The sequence below is a fragment of the Pyxicephalus adspersus genome, chromosome 10 (genome assembly GCF_032062135.1).
Source record: "Pyxicephalus adspersus chromosome 10, UCB_Pads_2.0, whole genome shotgun sequence".
In the NCBI taxonomy this organism is placed as follows: domain Eukaryota; kingdom Metazoa; phylum Chordata; class Amphibia; order Anura; family Pyxicephalidae; genus Pyxicephalus; species Pyxicephalus adspersus.
In genome coordinates, this window is record NC_092867.1 from 1,068,581 (window position 1) to 1,092,972 (window position 24,392).

Consider the following 24,392-nt stretch of genomic DNA (forward strand, 5'->3'; position numbering starts at 1 on the left):
TTCCCTGGATCAACAATCTCTGTTATTTTTACTTTAACGCTTTAATCCCCAGTTATATTAGTTAATAGAACATTGACAAAGAGAAAAATATTCATGTTAACATCATTATGATCACATTATCCATATACTAAAGCAAAAAATCACATTGCCAACATAAGAAATAAGACAAAGATACACGGAATGTATACAATTCATATTCTGAATGATTTTGGTATGTATATAATACATGAATATAAGTGTATCATATAAAGATTTGCTACTGGGTCATTCGGTACATACATGATGTGTCTTAATGTGTGGGTGTATATATGTGAATGTATGATAAAATAAAACATGGCGGAAGGATGTCACTTCACACCGGTGGAGGACCACTTAGGTGATTTGGGAGTGACAATTCCCCCTGGGAATATGCAGAGACATTGCAAGCTACGTGTTAATAGAATGCAGCAACAGTTTGTTTTGAAAAATAATGTTGGCTTGGTATATTCTAGGGATAAACATTCAATACATTCTTTAAAGTATCTGGCTCCTATGGCAGGGAATATACCACCACTAGCTCTGTTAGGAGAGCATTCAATTGGCACACACGAGGATGGCTGGGAGCGTTCTTCTGTTTCTTGGCCCAACTCCTGCAATTGAGGACACACCACCATCACCATTAACATTATTTCCATCAGCAGAAGCAGTTGTAGTACCAAAGCAATGAATACATTTGAATGAATTTGCTTGTTGCATACTTTTGTCTATGTGTGTGTAATGTCTAAGTAAATGTGCATGGCAGAATTAAATGTGGACTTACCTTGATAAATTTTGGGTTACTTCATCTACAACTGTGGCCAATTAATGCTTCTTCACAATCGCTGCTTAAATGGTGTAGGGACCATACATGCTTACCAATGATGTATTTAATAAATCAGCCCCATTAGGTTTATTTAGGTTAGAGCAGTGTCAGCATGTGTCCCTTGTAATGCTTATAGAAGAGTCAACTAAATCTCTCAGCTGGGTGAACAGTGGAATTAATTATGTCTTTCCACTCATGACATGGGTACAGTATAGGAAGCCTTCGCTGCTTAACCAATCACCCCTCCAACGTACATACCACAAATAACACATACACCATCTCTGTTGGAAATAATTGGCCATAGCAGCCCCTTTATTAACACAATTATATTTATTAACAACATAAACCATATAAACACAGGTCCATGAAAGTCCCCAATTCTTCTTCCGGCATCTTGCTGCTTTTTGATCCACCACCAGGCGCACATGAATATTAAAGCGCAAGCACAACAAAACCAACTGCTGTAACAGACAAATGACATGAGGGGAAGATGCGGAGTTGTTATTAATCACCTCAACCACCCCCATGTTATCGCAATGAAACTTGACTTTCTTATTACCAAGCAGCCTACCCCACAGCGCTAAGGCCACCACAATTGGGAATAATTCCAACAAAACCAAGTTCTTGCACAACCCCAACTGCACCCATTCCACCGGCCAGGCCTCCGCACTCCATTTACCTGCAAAATAGGCCCCATAACCAACTCCTCCAGCCGCATCCGTCCATAACTCCAAGAACTCATTATCAACTGAAGATTCCAACCAAAGAGACCGACCATTATATTGGTCCAAAAAACGCCGCCACACCCCCAAATCACTTTTTAGCACTCTAGTCAAACGAATAAAATGTTCCGGACGCCGCACCCCAGCAGTTGCAACGGCCAACCGCCGACTAAAGATCCTGCCCATCGGCATAATTCTGCATGCAAAATTAAGTTTGCCCAATAGAGACTGTAACTCCTTCAACCGTATCGAGAAACTGATTCAGCTGCATGCTTGCTTCTTTTCTTTTACAAGAGCGTTGTTGATATCGGAGAGATGACTACTAAGAACTGCAGTCCAAAGCTACGTACACACTTCCAATGGTTCTCGCCCGATAATCGACTCAGGGCAGATTTCATACGAGAATCTGAAGTGTGTACAGCGCCTGCCGTCCATCATCCAAATGACCGCCCTGGCGGATCCACAGACGATGAATAATGAACATGCCGCTCCGTCGTTCTCCCCCTCCCCTCTCCATAGAGCAGAATGGTGATGTATGTACCGCGCTCATTCTAAATTGTGGAGTGATTAGCTGTTGGAAAGGATCGTGAAAGATTGAATGCGTGTACGCGGCTTTAATTAATTTAATTGAAAGAAGGCTTCAGGTGCTGTCTTGTCCACCATCAAGTGTCAGGTCAGAGTGAGCCTTCATCATAGCAGATTCATCCATCATTGGTGGATGGATGTCCTGTTTTTTAGTAGTTTCCTCACCACCACCCACCCAAGCATCACCACCAACCCTAGCACCATCACCAAATGTCAGAGCTATATAAATGTATAATAATAGTGTGTGACTGTGGGGGGACATTAGAGTGTCAGCTCCTCTGTACAGATACTGATCGGACTGGCTCAGTGTTCTCTGTACAGCACTATGGTATATGTCCGAGCTATATTTGGATGTATGTACATATGTGTGTGTATGTGATCACTAGGAAACACATTGAGACATTTAAACCAAACTTTCTAGACATTTAAGTCCGACTCATGTGAGTGCACCGCTGATCTGTGGTATATGTCAGAGATATATTTGCATGTATGTATGTGTGTATGTATTGGTCATATATGACAGTGTGCCTTTTGCTTATATTTTTAAATACTTTTTTTGGACTCCTTTACAAATTTCTGGTCTGTAATAATGCCCTGGAGAAAACGTAAGGCAATTGGCCGAGTGCAATCAAAGGCAAAATAAATGAAACCACACCATAGACAAGAAAATCACTATAGCTTTATTGGATTCCTTTTCCTGTATAATATAAGATTGCAATAAATAAATACCCGGGCAATGCGGGGATATCAGCTGGTGTATATATGTTGTATACTTGAATATAGTTACATATTAGCTGCTGTTATGTTTAGGGTTGTTCGAGCTTTTCATTATTGTTGGATGTGTGTTGTATGCATTCACACAGCATTAGTATAGTGGTGAATAAGCCATAAGGGATATCCTTGCAGATGGTGTCCCCAACTCCTGGACTGGGTCATGCCAGGTTCGGATTTGTGGTGGGAGATGCCAGTTTTTTGGGATAGGTCTTATCCAATGAGGGGGACTCTCATTTTCCAGAACTATCTGATTGTGGACTATGGGACCCTGCATGACATCCTCCTCAGGGTACATGGTGCCCCAAGGCCCAGACGTGAGCTATGTGGACTCGTACGTTGGACTGGACAGTCTTGCCTTCCATGGATATGGATATTGTCTTTCTGCATTTACATTGTCAGTTTCCTAGAACATGGCCTTGTCGGGGACCTTGGATTAGACCTTGCCTACACATTCTAACATGAAAACCTTGGTTGCTCGATTGGAGGTAGATCTGATTAGAATTGGATTCTGAGGATGGACAACCAAGGACAGACTGCCATTGCCATGGCTGTCTATTATGGAGGGCTGATGTCACAATAAAAAAGGCATTTTCAGCTAATACTGGACAGCTTGAAGCCAATCCAGAAGACAGGAGTTAAAAAGAGGGCAGGGGAAGTTCTTCTAGGGACAAGCAGGATCTAAAAACCGGGCAGACAGTGCTTCCACCTTGGGGGCACCATTTTTGGTACTGCTAGGGAGAGAATTCAGAGCTAATGTATGGATAAATTGGAGTTTAAAAAGGGGCACACAATGCTCATAAAGGTGCAATTTTCTCCAAAGTATCGAGCTAATCCAGAGATAGGAGTTAAACAAATGTGTTTGCTGCTCATTACTAACGTACTTGGGAACAGTATGACTATTAAACAAGTGAAATCACAGCAATTATTGTACACAGACCATTTTATCCCACCGCATAACAATTTGCCTACTTTCTCCTATTGTGAGTATAAACATGTGGATACCAGCCTCACAAGAGATGGGTCCTAAATTCAGATTAAACCTCTTGGGTCTGGATCCAGAATTCACCAAATTGTGGGTAACAGGAGGGATATGCACAACTACTAAACACACCACCAGTGGTGGGGGATTTTGACTACAGCTATGGGATGTCCAGGTGGCTATCATTGTGCATAGACAAGAAAATCACTATAGCTTTATTGGATTCCTTTTCCTGTATAATATAAGATTGCAATAAATAAATACCCGGGCAATGCGGGGATATCAGCTGCTGTATATATGTTGTATACTTGAATATAGTTACATATTAGCTGCTGTTATGTTTAGGGTTGTTTGAGCTTTTCATTATTGTTGGATGTGTGTTGTATGCATTCACACAGCATTAGTATACTGGTGAATAAGCCATAAGGGATATCCTTGCAGATGGTGTCCCCAACTCCTGGACTGGGTCATGCCAGGTTCGGATTTGTGGTGAGAGATGCCAGTTTTTTGGGATAGTTCTTATCCAATGAGGGGACTCTCATTTTCCAGAACTATCTGATTGTGGACTATGGGACCCTGCATGACATCCTCCTCAGGCCACATGGTGCCCCAAGGCCCAGACGTGAGCTATGCGGACTCGTACCTTGGACTGGACAGTCCTGCCTTCCATGGATATGGATATTGTCTTTCTGCATTTACATTAACAGTTTCCTAGAACATGGCCTTGTCGGGGACCTTGAATTAGACCTTGCCTACACATTCTAACATGAAAACCTTGGTTGCTCGATTGGAGGTAGATCTGATTAGAATTGGATTCTGAGGATGAACAACCAAGGACAGACTGCCATTGCCATGGCTGTCTATTATGGAGGGCTGATGTCACAATAAAAAAGGCATTTTCAGCTAATACTGGACAGCTTGAAGCCAATCCAGAAGACAGGAGTTAAAAAGAGGGCAGGGGAAGTTCTTCTAGGGACAAGCAGGATCTAAAAACCGGGCAGACAGTGCTTCCACCTTGGGGGCACCATTTTTGGTACTGCTAGGGAGAGAATTCAGAGCTAATGTATGGATAAATTGGAGTTTAAAAAGGGGCACACAATGCTCATAAAGGTGCAAATTTCTCCAAAGTATCGAGCTAATCCAGAGATAGGAGTTAAACAAATGTGTTTGCTGCTCATTACTAACGTACTTGGGAACAGTATGACTATTAAACAAGTGAAATCACAGCAATTATTGTACACAGACCATTTTATCCCACCGCATAACAATTTGCCTACTTTCTCCTATTGTGAGTATAAACATGTGGATACCAGCCTCACAAGAGATGGGTCCTAAATTCAGATTAAACCTCTTGGGTCTGGATCCAGAATTCACCAAATTGTGGGTAACAGGAGGGATATGCACAACTACTAAACACACCACCAGTGGTGGGGGATTTTGACTACAGCTATGGGATGTCCAGGTGGCTATCATTGTGTTGTTAGAATATTCCTTTCCTCTCCCAACTATATATATTCTCCATTTATGTTGGCAGAACAGGGAGACATATCCTTACCTCTTCTTATTGTAGTGGGGGGTCTGGGGTTTTTGTTTTTTATGGCCCAATATGGTAAAGTAGGGGGGATGGCGGGGCCTGGGATATGCCAATATATTTTGAGCTAGGTGCCATTACTTTTGGTACTTTACTAAATCAAATATTTTTTCTGGATTAACACTTTCTGTTGATGGTATTGAAAAATTTTTCTTTAGCAAGAAATAGGTAAAAAATGTGTAAAGCCCTGGTCCCCACCAGTCCTCGCCAGACACCAGTCCCCTAAACTAACGCCCCAGTCTTCACCTATAGCCCCCGCTCAGCCTCGGGAGACTGGTTGTGTCCCCCAGGACAACTCGCAGGGGCAGAATAAGAGTCAGCACTAGTAAATCAGATGAATGTCTCTCCAGCACAGATTGGCCCAGATAAATGCTACAACAGGCACTGGTTTTTTGGATTCCCAATCAATTACAGGGTTATGCTTACACAACCATAGCAGTCCTAAAATTACAGAGGATGAAGGAATGTTCAGGGGATAAAAACATTTCTGAGTGAGCAGCACCCACCTTAACCAGAACCAGAACCTCAGGAGTTCTGGATGTTGGTTTTCCTTGCTGCAAAGGAGAATCATTTATAGTCAATACATAACAACTGGAATTCCAAGGGAGTGGGCCAGAGATATATCCATCAAATGTCTAGCAGCAGCGCTATCCAGGAATGCCTGGCAATGCTGAAGAATAAGGATACAATTAGATTGTAATGGAAGTACCTGCCTGCCTAGGTGGGTGTCCAGGGGCATACCTAGGCAATGAAGTTTCCCTGGCTTCTTCTGATTGCCCGAAAAAACTAGGTTCTCCACAATACAGACGGAGCCCTTTGATCTTCTCCTCAACCCTTCTGTGGCTGACAGCCTGCAGGAGCCCAACTGCACTGGCTGCTCAGACAGGGAGGAAGGAGGACTGGGCTCAGAGGCGATAGGGGGTCCTGAGGGTGTAGCAGATATAAATAGACTTTCCTTGCCGGCGCTTACGAATCCTGATGGCCAATTGGATAGTCTCATCCAAAGAATTCGGTAATGAGCGAATAACAAGAATGTCCTTAATGGCATTGGATTGGCCCAGGAGAAATTGACTGCAGAGTGCTGGATCATTCCACTGTGAACTGACGGCCGGGCTGTGAAACTCTGCAGCATACTCTTGGACTGGAGGTTTGCCTCAGCCGTTGATGCCAGGTCTGGGTCTGCATATAGAATCCCCATGGCCTAGAAAAAAAGAGTCCAAAAGGAGAGAGCTGGGTCCCCCTCGGGCAGGTTATAGGCCCAGGTCTGAGAATCCCCTTGGAGAAGGGAGATCACTAACCCCGCTCTCTGGGACACGCTGCATCTGTTAGGAGCCGGACTTGTTTGTAGAGATCTTCCATGGCGGTGAGTACTTGTATGGCCCTGGTCATCACCGGACCACACCAGACCCTCAGCCTCGGGAGATTGGTTTCGTTTTCCAGCACACAGATGACCTCAGGACTTCATTCCCACGGTGTCTGGGAATGGGCTGGCCACAAAACCAAGAGCCCACAGATAAAGCAATATAGTAATATCGGAAATTTGCAGGGGTTATGTTCTTAGACCCCCTGTGAATTTTGGATGGACAACTAACATAGGCCTATAAATACCTATCTTCATATGTTAAACAATAAATATGTCCACAAAACACTTCAAGTTCATTTAAAATTGATGTTATAATTGACATTACCATTTAAATTGTAACGGTAGAAGTAAACATATACAGTGCTGTGTTATAAATTACATACTGTATGTACATGTACGTCTACTGTCCGCCACCTTGTGCCCGCCCGCGTCTTCTCTGAGACTCCGAACTCTCAGTCAGGGTCACAGGCAAAAGGTTGGTGCAGGGTCAGAATCAGGCAAAGTCAGCAATAGTAAATCGGATGAATGTCTCTCCGACGCAGATTAGCCCAGCTATACGCTATAACGGGCCCCGGTGACTGGGAGCTGAGAGGCTATAAAGTCCCAGCAGCCAAAAGCAGGGCAGGACTGTGTCAGGAACTAATTACCTCTAAAATCCCCTTCAGCCGTGCAGCCCACAGAATGGTGCTGGGGATGCCATAATCCATCAGGCTGCACGGCTACAGGGAAGCAGGGGCTGCTGCTATCTGGGTTCTCCTTGCTGCTGCAAATGTCATTGCTGGAAAGAATAAACCGTGTTTTATACTGCGATGGTGCAGCACAGGATGGCCAGACAGATACGCTTCTCCTAACATAACTTTGTTTTTAGGATAAAAGATTTAGACTTTAGATTTTGTATTTATATTTGCAGGACATTACCGCACACCGACGTTCATTACTTACCATGTTAAGATTTTTCATGTAGCATAATATTATGTTGGCTGCAGTATTTACCTGGAATATACTGTAAAAAGTTTGAACTGCAATTTAACCTGGCAAAGTCTAGGACTGACAATAAAGTAATGTGTAGCCAAAATGTTTTCTTTCAGTTTTAGTTATAGTAGATAACATTTTATTTTTGCATTCTGTATCCCAATGAAAATGGGGTTAACCCCGCTTGGATGTGACTGCTACAAGTTTCCCTATTGTTATGTTACATACTCCAAAATTTTGGATTTCACTTTTCTGTGGTTGTAATTTTTGCAAAGTCTGTTATCATCCATAAGTGGCATTTATCGGTAGGAGAGAAGGGTATTACTATGGAGCACTCTGATCACTATTTTTAGTTGTGGTGTTGGTGCAACAGTAAGGGTGTGGTAAGTACCAAGTACCAGTATTTCTTCTTCCTGTCTGAAATAGTGGATGGGTGGCTTCTCAATGTTTGCCTAAGGCCTGAACCTTGGGCCAGATACAGCCTAGTCAGTAGTTCATTCTGGCCTAACATCCCCTGGTCGATCTGGCCTTATCCTGGCCGGCAACCCGCAGCTCCGGAGCCGCATGTGGCTCTTTGTTACGCCTTCCTTCCATATTTACCGCGGCCAACGGTAATACTTCCACCACCGGGGTAGGGGGACATTCCCTCTGTATGCATTGTGGAGGAGAGGGATTTCCCTTCAGGGGAGTTCCTGGGGGGCGGAGCTATCAGCCCGGGACTCGGGAGAGAGTCCGGCCTACTGTGCCTTCTTGGCCTCCTAAAATGGCCTCGTAGCCAAAAAAGTTTGCTGACACCTGGCCTAAGGCAACAAAAAGTGTAGAACCAGCCATGGTGGCATTTTTCTATCTGGGAACTTTTCTGTTATTAAGATATAATGAAGGAATCACATCCAGCAGATTTCAGTACAATGCAGGGTACCCTTCATTCTTTTTATTCACAATATGGAAGATTTGTACTTCTGTGCCTACGTGATCTCAGCAATGGCTGAAAGAATTGTAAAGGATCTATATGATACAATATTTATTCTACAATGCATCATTTTCCATCTAACTTTCAATCATTATCACCAAATATTAGGTTTCACTGGATAGGGTGCAAAGAAAAACAAAAAGTTATAATGAAATAAATGTTTTTTTTTCAAGCTGGATACTTAATGACTGAAAATATTTAATATTGAAGAAATCGTTCATTTTCTTCCTTTAGGAACCTGTTTATAAAGTACTAAATCCGACATTTCCTCAAATATTCCCCGGTGGACAATCAATTACTGGCATTAAAACAGATGGACCTGGAAGGTTCTCCATCCGGGAATAATTCAGGGAATGTCAGAATCACTGTTTTATAATCAGACTTCTTAGTGTAGTTCTCATACTTTGTACAGAAACTAGATTTTTGTCACCCAGGATGAATGTGATTGTTTCAGGCGTCAATTTAGCATCTGTACAGATATTCACTGGCATTATTCAGAGATCCATTCTGCTTAATTTCCAAGAGACAGACTTTTGTCATTACTTTTTTTCCCTAAAATTACCTAGGGGAATGATTTAACCATGATTAGAGGCTGAAGTCAGCAGAGGTTCATCTGGTGATTATCCCTTGCAGAGGAAGAGTTATAAACTTCTCGGGGTTCTAGGGATTTGTAACATGTGATGACATTTATATATTTATATAGCTGAATTAGATTAAATATTATTCGGGTATTCAAGTATTTAGATGAAATAAAAAAACATAAGATGAAAAAAAAAAACCAATATATAATGTGATGCCAAATGTTTCTCAAATTTCTATTGTAGAACTAAGTCTGGTACCAAACACCAGGTGATTGAAGCGTCTGGCTTCCAGCAACTTCCAGGCGCGGTTCAGATGGCGCAGGTACAGAGCTGCAATATTGATACTATGTAATATAATAAATGCGGCTTTTCCCATGATTTGTTTAAATATTAATTCCCTGCTCTGTGTACATCTTGTGGACTCATCCTATGTCTGCTAAAACGAAGTTTACCTTTTTCAGGTGTTATGTCAGGAACTATCTGTGGAGAGGTTCTTCCCAGTTCTCTTCATGAAGGTGAGATCTTTACACTTACATTTAGCAAACATATCACATTGTAATGTGATAAGAAACATTTTTCAGAAAACATGAAGGGCATATTTTTGGGGAAAAAGTCCTCCATGCATTTGTAAAATGTTTTATATGGAAATCTCTGCGGTGTTCCTTTATATTCAACTCCCAAAATCCACTACTCGGTATCTGAAATAATTCCACTATACCAGGGGTCAGCAACCTTTACTATCAAAAGAGCCATTTTGCCTCCTCTTCCACTAAAGAAAAATAGTCTGGAGCCGCAAAACATGCTCCGGAGCCGCAGGTTGCAGACCCCTGCCCTATAACAGTAAAATGTTCCTGCCGTGGAAGCTGAATAAAAAAGGAGATGCGGATCAATAATGATTGGGAGATCCTCAATAGGAGATGGCCCAACCATAGCCCAACCAACCACGTTTTAGGATTCAAGGCAAACTCATAAAACATAAATCCTGATATGCTGTGATACGTCCGGGGTATATTGCACTCAATAAGTCTTTATGTGTAGACCTTGCTGGTTAGGTTTGGCATGGCTTTGATGTCTTCGATGTGCTTTGACAATTGTTTCTTCAGGCCTCTCAGCTCCTGGTGACATTTGATGAACACGTCATGACCAATAACTTCAAATTCGGGGTTATCTATCAAAAACCTGGACAGGTAAGAAAAAAATGTATGCAAATTAATAATTACTATACAGTGATGGAGCGTCTGACCCACAACCCAGAGGAGAAATTCTGACCCCCATTTCAGAGGAATTGAGAAGATACAGGGTCCATATCGTGAACCTGGGGCCAAGGTATTAATTTTAAGGTCAGTACAAAGGACAAGGGGGCAACTTAGCCATCTCTGCAGAACTTTTTTAAAGTAAGCTAGAAAGTTTTTCCAAATGCACAGAATATTACAATGGATTGTTGATCCAGGGAAATTCCCATTGCCTTAGGGTTATCAGGAACAATTTTTTTCCTTGTTAGAGCTAATTGGATCATTCTATGTTATGGCTTGTTAGCCTTCCTCTGGGTCATTCCTGAGTTTTAGGTTCTTTGAGCAGAATTTTGTTTGATTAATCATTCAATTATCATTCATTGAACCGGATGGACTTTTTCAAATGTTCAGTATGTGACTATGGGAAATTGGTGCCTTTTTCTTAATTTGATGTGTGAACATAGGGATTGATTATATGGATAAATGCGTGGCCACTATTAGAACCAACCCACTCGTGTTCCTCCTTTCTGTTTCAGGTCACAGAGTCAGAGTTATTCAGTAACACAGAGGAGAGCTTGGGCTTTTCTGAATTTATCGATTTCCTGGGGGAAAAGATCCAGCTACAGAACTTTAAAGGGTGAGTAAAAAACCCAAAAGGCCAGGACAGATATTTTTTGATAAATGACATCAGTTCAAGCAGTAGTTCTGTACCAAGGTTCCATGGAACCCTAGGGTTTGTCTAGCAGTCAACAGGCGTTTCATGAGCAATGAGCAGTTTGCACCTCTCAGGTCAGTATAACTGACACCAATTATCTGTAAGGGTGACATTCCTCCCACTGGCCAGCAATGTAAGAGGAATTTATCCCACTGACCACCACACTAATGTACTGAGCTGTGGATATAATAAATATAGCCGGGGTTCCCTGAAGACATGAAAGGTATTTCAATAGTTCCTTCATGTTAAAAGGGTTGAAAACCTTGGTCTAGGGGCTCTTGTGGATGTGCATTCTGGTCAGATGCTGATTTTTCCATTTGTATATGGACAGCTATGTCCAAAGAGTGGATGTCCACCTTGACCTGCTTTGTTTGTAGTCCTAATACACCTCAATAGGATATACTAGGCCTTATTTATGAAAGCTCTGTCCGGCTGGAGAAGATACACTATTATGGGAAAACCTGGGTGATCAAGAAAACTTGCAATGGATTTACTTAAACTTTGCCCCCAAGGGGACCCCTAAAAATGGCTAATGTTACAACCCAAAAAACACGTAAATCCTCCAGCATGAACCAAGAATCTAATTATCCTCTGTGTGGCCTGACCCTTATATTCTCTTTATCTGGTGCAGGTTCCGCGGGGGTCTGGATGTATCCCAAGGTCAGACAGGAACGGAGTCTGTGTACACGTCATTCCGTGGTCATGAGATCATGTTCCACGTGTCAACCAAACTTCCGTACACCCCTGGGGACACACAGCAGGTCAGTGTGTTTTTGGACATCTGGTCACCTGGTTGTGTTATATGTGCTCCTCATTGGTATACAATCTACCAATGTGCTTTATTTGGTTCTTAACATACCCATCATTTATAGATAGATGCTGGTTAGATTTTCTTTCCAGCAAATAATAACAGAGAATACAAGGGGTTCACCATTCACTTCTTTCTTTGGGTCATGGGAAGCCAAATGGAACCCAATTACTTGGATTCCCTGCTATCCACATCCACTTTACCAATCTTTTTCTTTCCCAGGAAACCTTTATGCCTCTTTTTTACTCATTTAAAGCTGAAGTCACATAATTTGCAAGTCCTAAGTCTTCTCCCTTGTTCAGGAGAAGGGAACCTTCTTTGGGTGTCCATATCACGGACCGTGTGGCATGGATACTTCCAAATAGCTGTCCAGTGGTTGGGTCCTCTTAGTTCATCAGCTGATTGTCTCAACCTTAAGGCACCTTAGCTCTCTAATGACCCTTTATCGCTACACCGTCTATATTGCGGCTATCTTAATGGTAACAGAGTAGCCCAGCCCCCGGTATTCCATCTACCTTTGTGAAGCACCCCATGTTCCACCTTAGACATCAATGTTACATCAAGCCCAATGCTTTATTCAACACCAGCATGCTTAGCCCTTGGTTATTGGATGAATTCGCCCCATTGTGTCCTTAGTGGTATTTCTGGAAGTTCAGCCCGAGCACATCTGACGTAAGGGTGCAAGGACCACCCATTAACCAAGGTGGGACAATCTCATAGGTTCACCAGGAACTATGTTATTTTTCTTTTTTTTTTCAACCAAGTATTGAATTATAAATACTTGGCTTGTTAAGATTTTGCTTTAGGGGCCACAGCTTAAAGAACAGGTTTGGGTAGGTCTGCATTTTTCATTGCATGAGTCATTGCATGGCAGTGTTCTATTAGAATGACTGTTATCAGTTACTTTGCAGCAACTGGAAGAAGTAGAAAACCCCAGAAAGCATTATGTTAGTTCTGTTAGATTCACTGTCCAATGAGAAGACCTCAGGTGAGCTGAAGCCAATCCAAGGTGCTGAATTAATATTAGTACTGTATATATTAAATAACGTTTTTTCAATTTGGATAGAGTACAAGTAAATCCCATTTCTCTTTTTTTGCCATCTGTGTTGTTTAATCAAGATTTTGAAGTTTGAAATGAATCTGTGCCAGATTTCTCCAGCAGCTCACGCCACCTGGGAAAATGTTTTGAATTGTGGGAGAGGGGCGAGTCACAATGACAAATAGATTAATATAGTTTGCTCTTCCTAATTAGAATTTTCTTTCCAGCTGCAGAGAAAACGTCACATTGGGAATGATATTGTCTCATTGGTGTATCAGGACGATGGCTCGGTATTCTCACCAGATATGATAACCTCACATTTCCTCCATTGCTTCATCGTCGTCCAGTCCTGCAGAAGCCACAATGGCAACACTTTGTACAAGGTGAGAGTTTTGTGGGATAAATCCATCTACAGAGCAGCAGCTGGGATCACTTTATACTACATTTTCATCCACTGCCCCCCTCTAGATATTTTGGGGTAATTCCCACAAGTAGGAAGGAGAATGGATGCAGAGGATGTCAAGATTCAAATAGGCTTTGTCCTGAGTTTATAGTGACTATGCAACAAACCCACAAAATATAGACAACCTTTGATCACATGGATATTTTATTTACTGAAGAACAGAATCAGCCAATCTGAACTCAGATCCTTCACATCATCACAAGGTCATGTGACCAAATGCTGCCCAGGAGAAGCAGGTTTCTTGGTAATTCTTCTGTAGTCTTTTCCTATCAAAGCAAGCAAACAGCTTTAAAAAAATTTGTAGATACTGACAAACTTTTAAAGGTACACCATATATATATATATATTTATATATATATATATACATATATATGTATATACATACCGTATTTATTCGAGTATAACGCGCACTCGTGTATAACGCGCACCCCTAATTTTCGATTAAAAATCGGTATAAAATTTTGTTTCACACCAAGCATTGTAATTGACAAAAAAAACGTTGTTGAACACGTGCAAATATAAATGGTATCAGGTGTTAGGTTTAGGCTAATCCAGCAAACTTGCATATTATTATAACTTTGGGCCTGATTTATTAAAGCTCTCCAAGACTGGTGAGAATATATTTTAATCAGTGAAGGTGGGTGATCCAACAAACTGGGAATGGATCTGCTCCAGGATTAAAAACATTTGTGAACAAATAGCAACTTATTTTTTACAAATCCATTCCAGGTTTGCTGGATCATCCAGCTTCACTGATAAAAGTGAATCCTCTCCAGTCTTAAAGAACTTTAATAAACCAGGCCCAAAGTTGGGGGAATGAAGCTTAATTCACACCGGTGAAACTGTGGTCAATATTTCAATATTTTTTAAAGAATGGGGACATTGACAACCACCCTCCTACTGCAAATCAGAACCACCGGGATGATCACTCATTTGTAAAATAAGAATGGCGGTGGCAGTTTTTCAGCTATTGACTGGCTGGGAGATGAAAATGACCAAACACAAGATTTTTGAACGAGTTGTTAAAACAATACAAATATAAGTTCTTTTGATAGAATTAAAGCTGCCGTTAGATGGCAATGTTACTTTGTTAGCTTTTTCTCTTTTTCTCCAAATAGCCAGAAGAGGACAGTAGTACCCTGCAGGAAATTCCTAATATTCTTTGCCTAGCCGCTATCATATTATGATCAATTATTTAGCAAGTGCTTGTCCCTGAATAAAACATTTTCTCCATTCGTTATCCTGGCTCAGCCAAGGAACAGAGGGCGGCAAACACTGCAGGGGAAGAAACACCAGCAATTCATACCTTGATGGAAAAGCTAGCTGTATAATATAATCCATAGGGCACTGGCTATTATAAGTCACCGGTACAGCTACCATTATAATGTTACATGCCGAGTTTACATTTACAGAAAGCACAGGCACAACTTATCTCAATAACCTCTCGGGAAAATACAAATACCAGAACAACATGGTACTGGTGCACAGAGCTGGATGAGGGCAGGATGGGGCCAGGTAGGCAAGGTAGAAGCTTTGGCCCCCAATCTCCTCTTGACATAAATAACAGCCTACAACTGAATTAATGTATAATTCCCATAGCTGAGCTGTAAAATACACACAGACGTCACCATATCATAGGCAGGTTTGGACTGACTTAAAGGAGAAATGGAAACCATGCTGTAAAGGAGCCAATCATATACCCCAAATTGAGTTTTTTGTGCTCCCTTGCAGCAGGGATAATAACCCTAAGTCATCTAGGGGATGTACCGATTGCAAGTGTTATCTTGTATATAAGGATATTGTATACATGTAATATATAATTGAATCTGTTCCATTTGAATTATCACATGCACATATTATCATTTTACATTGATAGGATCCAAAAACAAGCTACTATTGATTGCTTCACTCATCTACTGTAATTGATAATTATAATTTCTGTGGTACTCTGCTCTGATGAAGCAGACAGTGATCTGCGAAACGCGGTATCAATAATTACCATTAGGTACCATTCCCTATCTCTCATTAATGTATGAGATTGTACACAAGAAGTCTGTTTGTATGCTTGTATGTTATTTTGGATGTTGAATTTGAAGAAAATGTTAAATTTTTACCTTATATTAATTATATTATTACATATTATATTAATTATATTAATTAATTATATTCACAGTGATAGTTTTTTATATAAATTGTGTATTAGGTACCAAAGTAACTAACAAAGTGTGGGGCTTTTCTGTATATATTTATATATTGTATATATTTATATATTTCTGTATATATATATATATATATATATATATACAGAAAAGCCCCACACTTTGATGCCAAATACTTAATATATATAAAAAACTATCACTGTGAAAAGAAAAGCTATGCGTTCTGATGGGCCCCCCTTCCCTGGAGGTTACCAAATCTGATTCTGATTGCTCCCCAAATCCAAGGTACATATCCCACAACACAGATATACAGCTACTGTATAGGCAAAAGTATGTGGACCCCTATCCAAATGATGAGATATATACAACATCTACTACCAGTGCTACAGCAAAGATATTTTAAGACAACTTTGCTCTCCGAGCCTTGTGACTACAGTTTTGGGTAAGATCCTTACCGATCCAGCATAACTTTACAAAGCCAGCTCCATAAAGACATGGCTTGGCCATTATGGTGTGGAGGAGTTGGAGTGGCCTAGGCCTCCATATCACCTTGTATTAAATAGAATGTTGTTCCTAAGCCAAGTCTTCTCATCCCCCAATAATGTCTAAATGAGCAGACACTCTTCAAATAATTATAGGAAGATTTCCCAAAAGGGTGGAGGCTGTTATAGGTGCAAAGAAGGGCAATGCCATAGTAATGTCTATAGTATGGACGTAAATGTCTAATAAGCTCATACACTGTGGGTGTCCACTTATTTTCTTGCACAAAACATCTAATATTTTTCTTCTCTTCCAGAACCAGCAGTTCCGAGAGTTCCTGCTCACCAAGCTGATTAATGCTGAGGTCAGCTGCTACAAAGCAGAAAGGTTCTCAAAACTGCAGGTAGGAATCATGTATGCGGGGTGTCTGGTGTCTTCTGATTGGTATCTAGGTAAGAATTGGGAATAATTGGGCCCTGAGCCTGCCAGGTGGACAATACATAAGAATATAGTCAGGCTAAGGGTAAGAATCACATATGTAGGGGTGTCTGGTGTCTTCTAATTAGTATCTAGGTAAGAACTGGAGGAAAGGGGGGCATTGCGTCCTCCAAGTAGAATAGAGATGAGGGTATAGCCAGGCTGCAGGTAAGAGTCGGATATGTAGGGGGGTCTGGTGTCTTCTGATTTGTATCTAGGTGGACATGAATGGCCTTGAGCCCACTAGCTAAAATAGACACAAGGGTTTCTCCAATATTGCACAGGCCAGAGATCTCTTCTAGTTCATACTACATACATATATGGTGCCACTACATTAAATTTTAGGTGGCAACATATGGTGTACAGTTGCAGAATTGTTGTATGTGATGTATGCTAAGCAGGACTGCCATCAATGGATAACAAGGGGTACTTCTGTACCAGGTCCCAATTAAGGGAGCTTAGTTTTTCCCACGCTGTAACTTTTACACATGTAAGAGAATATTCCTTGATGGGAGCCTAGAAGTTTCTGATGGTGGCCCCGCTGATATGAGTAGATCATAGAAATGGTTCCCAGCTGAGAATAAGATTTGCAGGCAGCTGTAGGGCTAATTCAGTGATAGGGATTGGCTTTGAGGTTACATTAAGGTGAAGGTTAGAGGATTAGGTTACATATTGGGTATTAGGATGCCAATTAAACCATCAGTTTGCCCAAAAGTGACTGTTACATATTCTAACAGTGACATCTCCTTGTCTTGGTTCCATAATAATGAATATATATATGCAAGGCTGTCTTTTACCTGCAGCTCAAATGCACCTTAATAGAACTTGCAATTATTAAATTCATAATTTATTTACTACTACCCTAATCCAGGAATGCAGCCTGGGGGGCCTGGAAATGGAGGGCAGTGACCATGTCCTCCTGCACTGGACCAAGCAATATGTCTTCCAACAACATTGGGGGTTCCCAGTATTGAGGGACAGGGCCTCCTCCCCTCATCCTATCCCTCAAATAGAACGTTAGAGTTTGTTGGGAGGCTTATAGTGGAATCTGGAAAATATTTGAATAGGAGGGCAACAGGGACGTCAACTTCCCGTAAATCCAAACTTATAATATATCCATAGAGAAAGTCTATAAATGCAGCACATGCAAGTGAAAACTCACCCACCCAGAAACATAAGAAATGTATTCTCTATAGGAGCGAACACGCAGCTGCCTCATGGACACTCTGTATGAAGAACTCCTTCTGCATAGTCAGACAGTCCTGGGGACGATGGAGGAGAATTCCGGGGACAAGATGGAAAACTCCTCCAGTGGTTTCCTGGAGAACTTTAAGGTAATTAGGAGGTGAAATGGGCATCAAAAAGTGAAGTTTTTCTATTTGTGTTCTCTTCTTCTTCATGACTCTGGTGCACATCATGGCAGTGGGTGACAATGGAGTTCTTCGTAATAGAAGGCGTGCTTAACACTGCTCTGGGGTCATGTGACTAAATGCCAGGGCATTAGCCGTGTGATGATTTCCAAATAGGAGAATAAGATTTCAAGAACTGTAAATTGTTTGATCTGTTAGCCATTCGATGTCACCAGTCATCAGTTGGTCATTGGGGATGAGCAGATTAATTTCAACAAAATGTATTTTGCAACAAAATTACAATATTGCCAGCAGCCTGAAGAAGGAGGCCCGAATGTCCCCACCATCCTCAAGGTGTATGGGTATTCTGGTGTCATATGAATGGCTGACAAGCGCCACCATGAACAAATAAACCACCCTGAATTCAGTCTTTAGCATTCTATATGACAACTATTTTATTTTAGGGCAATTTCAAGAATCCTCTCCTCTCTGCAATGTATTGTCTCATTACAACTTCTCTTTTCTCAGACCTTCTCTCTATCTCTTCGGAGCCCTCAGCGCTCTCGTGACGCTCTCTCCCGGGGGTGTAGAAGCAGCAGTATTGCCATAGAGAACGTCTCTGAGGAGAAAAGGTACATTGGGCATGGTGGTGGAGGGGGTAGGTGGGGCACCAAGTTTTTGGGGTTTCTGTGACCTAAATATATTTAAACTTTAATTGTTATATCTCTAAATGGTAATAATTTGTCCATGAATTATCGTGCTGGGTTCTTGCAGAATCAAAAATAATGAAATTTTAAGGAAGTCCTTGAAGTTTTTCTTGTTTTTAAAGCTTGGCTCTGGGCAAAAAAAAACCTTCAGTTTAAATAAATATTGTTCAAAAGCCACAAAGGAAAAAAATGTACAAAAATGCCAATCAAGTGTCTTTGCAAACCCGAATATCTCCTTGTAAAGGTAGTGGTGACATCATTGTCGGTGCACAAAGCTTAGTTGGTGGGCAAAGCAAAAATGTGATAGGGTGTCAGTAGGTCCACCCACTACATGCTACCTGCACCATACCGGAGGGGGATGGATACCGGACCAATCACCCTGCACAAGGAGGGGGGGAAGCAATGATTGGTCATTATTAATTAATGCAGAAGCAAAGTTTGAACAAATTCATAAAGCTCACTAAGATTTGTCTAAGAACCTACATAGCTCCTATATTTTTACAAAATTTCTTTAGCCTGGATAACACCATCTAAAACAGCCGTCGCCAATCGGTGGTCAGTCTGCAGGGCAATTTTGGTGGTCAGTGGCTCTAGCTGGTGTGCCCCCCAGCGGGGTCAGGAGAAGGACCTCATGGGGGGGGGACACCAGCCAGAGCCAAGGACCATGTCTCCTGTACAGATCGCAGGCTTCAACCAGAGTCCAAGAAATTAGTAGTCTTTGACAACCAAAAGGTTGACGACAACTGATCTAAAACATTTGCGTTAATTTTGGATAAAATGGAAAAGAGTGACAATCTTTTATTTCCATCCCTCCAATTCTCCAGGGACAAAAGAAATAAAGAGCTACACTTCTCTCAATGTGAGGGGAGATCCCAGCTCCAACAGCTGCCATTATTAGAACATATCTCCATTGTTGCTTTGGATTTCTCATCATATTAGGATGGGTGCTCCCTATGCCGATGCTTAATTCCCAGGTCTGAACATCTGCTGTGCTCATTATTTCTGTTACTGGATCTGCACCCCAACTGTGCCCATTATGGGAGTTTACTACCATCCCTGAACTCAGTTCCCCAGTTTGTACAACTCATTTGCCAAATATGAGCCCATTATGCTTCCACTATTCCTACTGGATGGATTGGAGAATGGGACTGTGATGGACTGGAAATTGGAGTTCCCAGGTCTGTACCCCAACTGTGCCCATTATGAAGATTTCCTTCCATCCTTAAACCAAGTCTCTAAGTCTGCACACCATCTGTGACCATTATGAGTTCCCAATGTCCACGAACCGTTCCCTGGTCTGAACACCTGCTGTGCTCAATATTATATATTGAGTTCCTGGGTCTGTACCCTAACTTTGCCCATTATAGGAGTTTCCCACCATCCCCAAATTCAGTTCCCAGGTCTGTGCCCCAACTGTAACTGTGCCCATTATAGGAGTTTCCCACCATCCCCAAACTCAGTTCCCAAATCTGTACATCTGCTTTGCCAAATATGAGCCCATTATGGTTCCGCTATTCCTACTGGATGGATTGGAGAATGTAATAGGAAGAATTGGAAGCACCAACAAACTTTTAACTAACAGCTGGAGTATCCAAGACCTGGCACAACCCACCAGGCTCCATCCCTTTTGAATTGACCAACCATTTATATACATTTTGTAAGCACTTAAAATTATTAACCATCATTTTCTTTCTTTCTATATGTAAGGAATCTCGCAAACCAGTCTTTGGAGTTCTGCCGAAAGCCAATGCCTTCATACTCCTCATCCAATAGCAGCAGCTTTTGCAGTGCACAAGGCAGTGAGAGCTCCCCGGAGGAGAAAATAATGGTGACAACCCTCAATATATGACATACATAGTTATACATAGTTGTCCCTATTGCATGTTTGTGATAATAGGTGCAAGCCTAGTGCCATCTGCAGGTAGATTGAAGGTACTGCATATCATTGTATCTGTAATTGGGGAAATGGAACTGGAAGGGTTTAATTGGGGGAATTTTTCATGGGTGGAACATGTTGACTGCCAGCACTGATGGGTTGCTTCTGAAAATTCTGGTTGCCAGGCTGTCATGTTGATTCTTTATATTTGATACTTGAACAAGTATGAGAACAAAGACTTCTGACTTTGCTCTGACTTTTGTGATTGGCATGTTTATTCCAGTTCATTGAATAGATCCCATTTAGTCAGCATACCTGCCATGTTGTTGGTATTTTTAGGAATATGTCAACAATGGCAGCTTCTATTGTTCTGCATGGACATACTTACTTTAAAGCTAAAATTGGTATTTAGGAAGAAAAAAAATTCTGAAATGTAGATAAAGACAGAAATAAAAACCTTAAAGTAGTTCCTTCTATTCCTAAAATGGATAAAAAGATTTGGATTCAAGGGAAAAATAATGCTTGATGTCCTCCAGACAGAAAATGAGGCCAGCTGTATTTGGCTTGCTGCAGCTTCCGATGCACACTCCATTTTGGACCAAACATTTGTCACCTTGTGTCTTATGATAATATAATGCTTTGCAGTTGGGGCGCTAAAAAAGAAAAAATACTTCCCTGCATGGAGTGCTGCTGTACTGAGCCCAATGTGAGCTGTACGGGGCTCTTGTGCATTGCATGCATTGCAGCATGATAAATATTCACAACATTCAAGGCAGCTCATAAAAAGTGAAAACATTTCAGCAAAGAGTCAGCGATAGAACTGACATAAAGAATACACTACAGTCAGAAGGAGGGAACATGGGCTTCAATAAGAGCCTTACAACAAGGTTGAGTTTATGATAATGGAGATATAAAATATTGTCATAGGCAAAACATTGTTTAGGCAAAGCTCAGGAAGCAAGGACATTTCATTATGAGTCATTAAACAACTAGAACATCTTGTTTTTACAATGACAACAGAGATCCTCACTATACAGATTGGAGACAGGAGGATAATTGAAGAGACTTCTCCACCTCCATTAACCAGTCCAGTACCAAATGGAATTATCTGCTCTTCTATTGGACAGTTTATTCTCTATCAAGCAAGCGCTGAGCTTTTCTCCATTGGGTTCCATCGGGTGAATTTCATGGAAATATTTTCCAAACTGTCCCCTATACCTAACCCTTAGGGCAAATCTACATTGAAAAGATCAACCCTCAGTGTGTCCCTATTTAAAATTATTATAAGCACCTCCAATAAATGTCGCTATAGGCCATAAAAAGTAACAAGCTTAGGAGGCCATGTCGTCCATTGTTGTCCACTCTGCATTAATTGATCTCTTGTTTGTTCCTTCAACCATCTTCTTTTTGCTGTCACCATGGCCAGATTCTGTGTCAGGTCTTTTATCTGGCCCAGGGAATAAGTTGATGACAGCCTGGGATCATAAGAAAGGTTTGGATGATGCTGAGCTCAGGCAGATTTGTTTTGGTGGCTTGGAATTACAGGGTTGGATTTCCAATCACTTGGTTGGAAGGAAGGGCTTGGATGATATTGAGCATACGCGTTTTACTACAGCCGGGCACATACAAAGGGGTTGGATGACTCTGTGTAAGGTGGAAGGGCGTTCCATTAACAGCCTGGTTCACCTGGTCTGAATGATGATAAGCTCGGGAATTGGCTTGGATTCACAGGAACGGGATGGATTTCTCATCACTTGGTTGGAAGAAAGAGGTTGGATGACATTACCTATTGGGGTTTGAACTGACAGCCTTGGCACACAGAAAGAGGTTGGATGATGGAGTAAGAGGGAAGGGGGTTCCATTGGCAGCATGAGATCCCAGGAATAGTTTGGAAAATGCGGATCTATGGAGCAGTTTGGATTCACAGGAATGGTTAAGGTTTCTCATCACTTGGTTGAAAGAAAGAGGTTGAATGACATGTATGGGGGTTGTTATTGCCATCCTGGGCACATAGAAAGGGGTTGGATGACTCTAAGTAGGAGGGTAGGGCTATTTCATTGTCAGCCCAGGAAAGGTTTACAGTGCTCAACCCAGAAATTTTTTTAAGCCGGGTGGGAAAAAATTTTAGGTGGGTGGCAGCCCCTGTATTGTGACCCAACTCTTTGGTAACCACCCAAAAACAGCCTGGTGGGTGCTGAAAAGTGCCGGGTGGTGCGCCCAGCTAAAAGTGCCTGGGGAGAACCCTGGGTTTGGATAATGCTAAGCTAAGGAGTGTGTGGCTTTGCCAGCTTGGGTTCACAGGTGGTTGGATGATACCAAGCATGGGGGGTTGTTGCTCAGATTAATCAAACCCCTTCCTTTGCACACTGGATGAGTGGGCTTAGCTAATAAGAAGGGGTTGGACAATGGTGAATCCATGGGTAGTGTTTTCACCAACTGTAACTCACTCTAAGAGGTTAAATAACTCCCAGGGATGAGGATTTTTTCAATACTAGCCCAGTTTCTTGTGCTATCAATGACACACACAACTCACTTCAGAGTCATTAAGCCCTTCCTATGTGCTCCAACTGTCAATGTCAAGTCCCCCAACTCAATGCTGACCAACCCCTTCCTGTGTGCCCAAGCTGTCAGTGACACACTTCTCCGACTAAGTGCCATCCAACCTCATTTTGTAAATTAGCAGCCATTGACACACAACCCTGAGCTCAGTGTCATCCAACCCATCTCCGTGTGGTCAGGCTGCCAATAACACCCTCCATGCTCTGCGTCATCCAAACTCTTTCTGTAACCCCAGGCTGTCTATAACACACCCCATGACCCTGACATCATCCAGTAACTTTCTATGGGCAAAAGAGTATTATGATGCACAGAACATCACTTATATGTCAAACTCCATGAATGTTCCTCATATTGGGCCCCAGAAAAACAAACCAACACATAGAAGAAGTCACATTTTTATTTTAGGGTTTTCAAGATTTGTGATGCTCGGACACTGGTATGCACATTCATAGTCAAGCCAGCCTTGTTAATAATGTCCATGTGTATCTGTGTGCATGTTCCTGCATATCCCACAGGAGTGCATTCTGTGACCATAGAGCAAGCATGTTCTTGTTTCAGCAGGATCATTGCTTGATTGTACAAAATCCTTCAGTACATCCACCCCATGTCAGATTCACTTTAAATGTAATATCCATAAGACTCTAATCCATATCTTAAATTCCACCTTTTCTTCTTTTTCACAGGACAACGCCTTAAAATAATTGCTGATGACTTCATCCCAAGAAACCTGGGAGCTCATTGTATAAGAAAAGTCCCCAATCCCGGGGCAAATTTACATAATCACCACCAATGCTCCCTTATTTCAGGACCAAGGATACATTTTGTGAGTTTGTCCCCTGGATCTCCTGTCCCTTAGAAATGTTACTTTGGTTTTAGTGTGAATCTAAAGAAAGATCAAATGTCTATTTTTCTGCATGTAATATTCAGATTTTATTATCCTATAGTGTTATTACTATATGTGAAATATTTATTGATAACAAATGTATGTAAACATGAAAAAATATTTATTTTCCAATGTAGTAAAGAAATAATATTTGGATGTAGAGCTGAGCATTTTATTTAATGATGAGTGATGGAGAACATTGCTTTCATTGCACTGGTCCATGGCTCGGGGTCTGTTAACCTACCTATTGGGGTATACTGGGCTACT

At 41.5% G+C, this 24,392-nt stretch overlaps 1 protein-coding gene across 1 annotated transcript in view; it reads left to right on the forward strand.

Annotated features, from left to right (window-relative positions):
- The window catches only part of LOC140339618 (rap1 GTPase-activating protein 1-like), a 40,204-nt gene extending 16,015 nt beyond the window's left edge, over positions 1-24,189 (forward strand). The window contains 11 exon segments of the mRNA XM_072424389.1: positions 9,622-9,700; positions 9,840-9,893; positions 10,482-10,565; positions 11,147-11,247; positions 11,957-12,086; positions 13,400-13,663; positions 16,591-16,677; positions 17,948-18,085; positions 18,629-18,732; positions 20,515-20,635; positions 23,926-24,189. Coding sequence (XP_072280490.1) covers positions 9,622-9,700; positions 9,840-9,893; positions 10,482-10,565; positions 11,147-11,247; positions 11,957-12,086; positions 13,400-13,663; positions 16,591-16,677; positions 17,948-18,085; positions 18,629-18,732; positions 20,515-20,635; positions 23,926-23,943 — 1,180 coding nt within the window. The 3' untranslated portion in view covers positions 23,944-24,189.
- Positions 24,190-24,392: the final 203 nt, after the last annotated feature.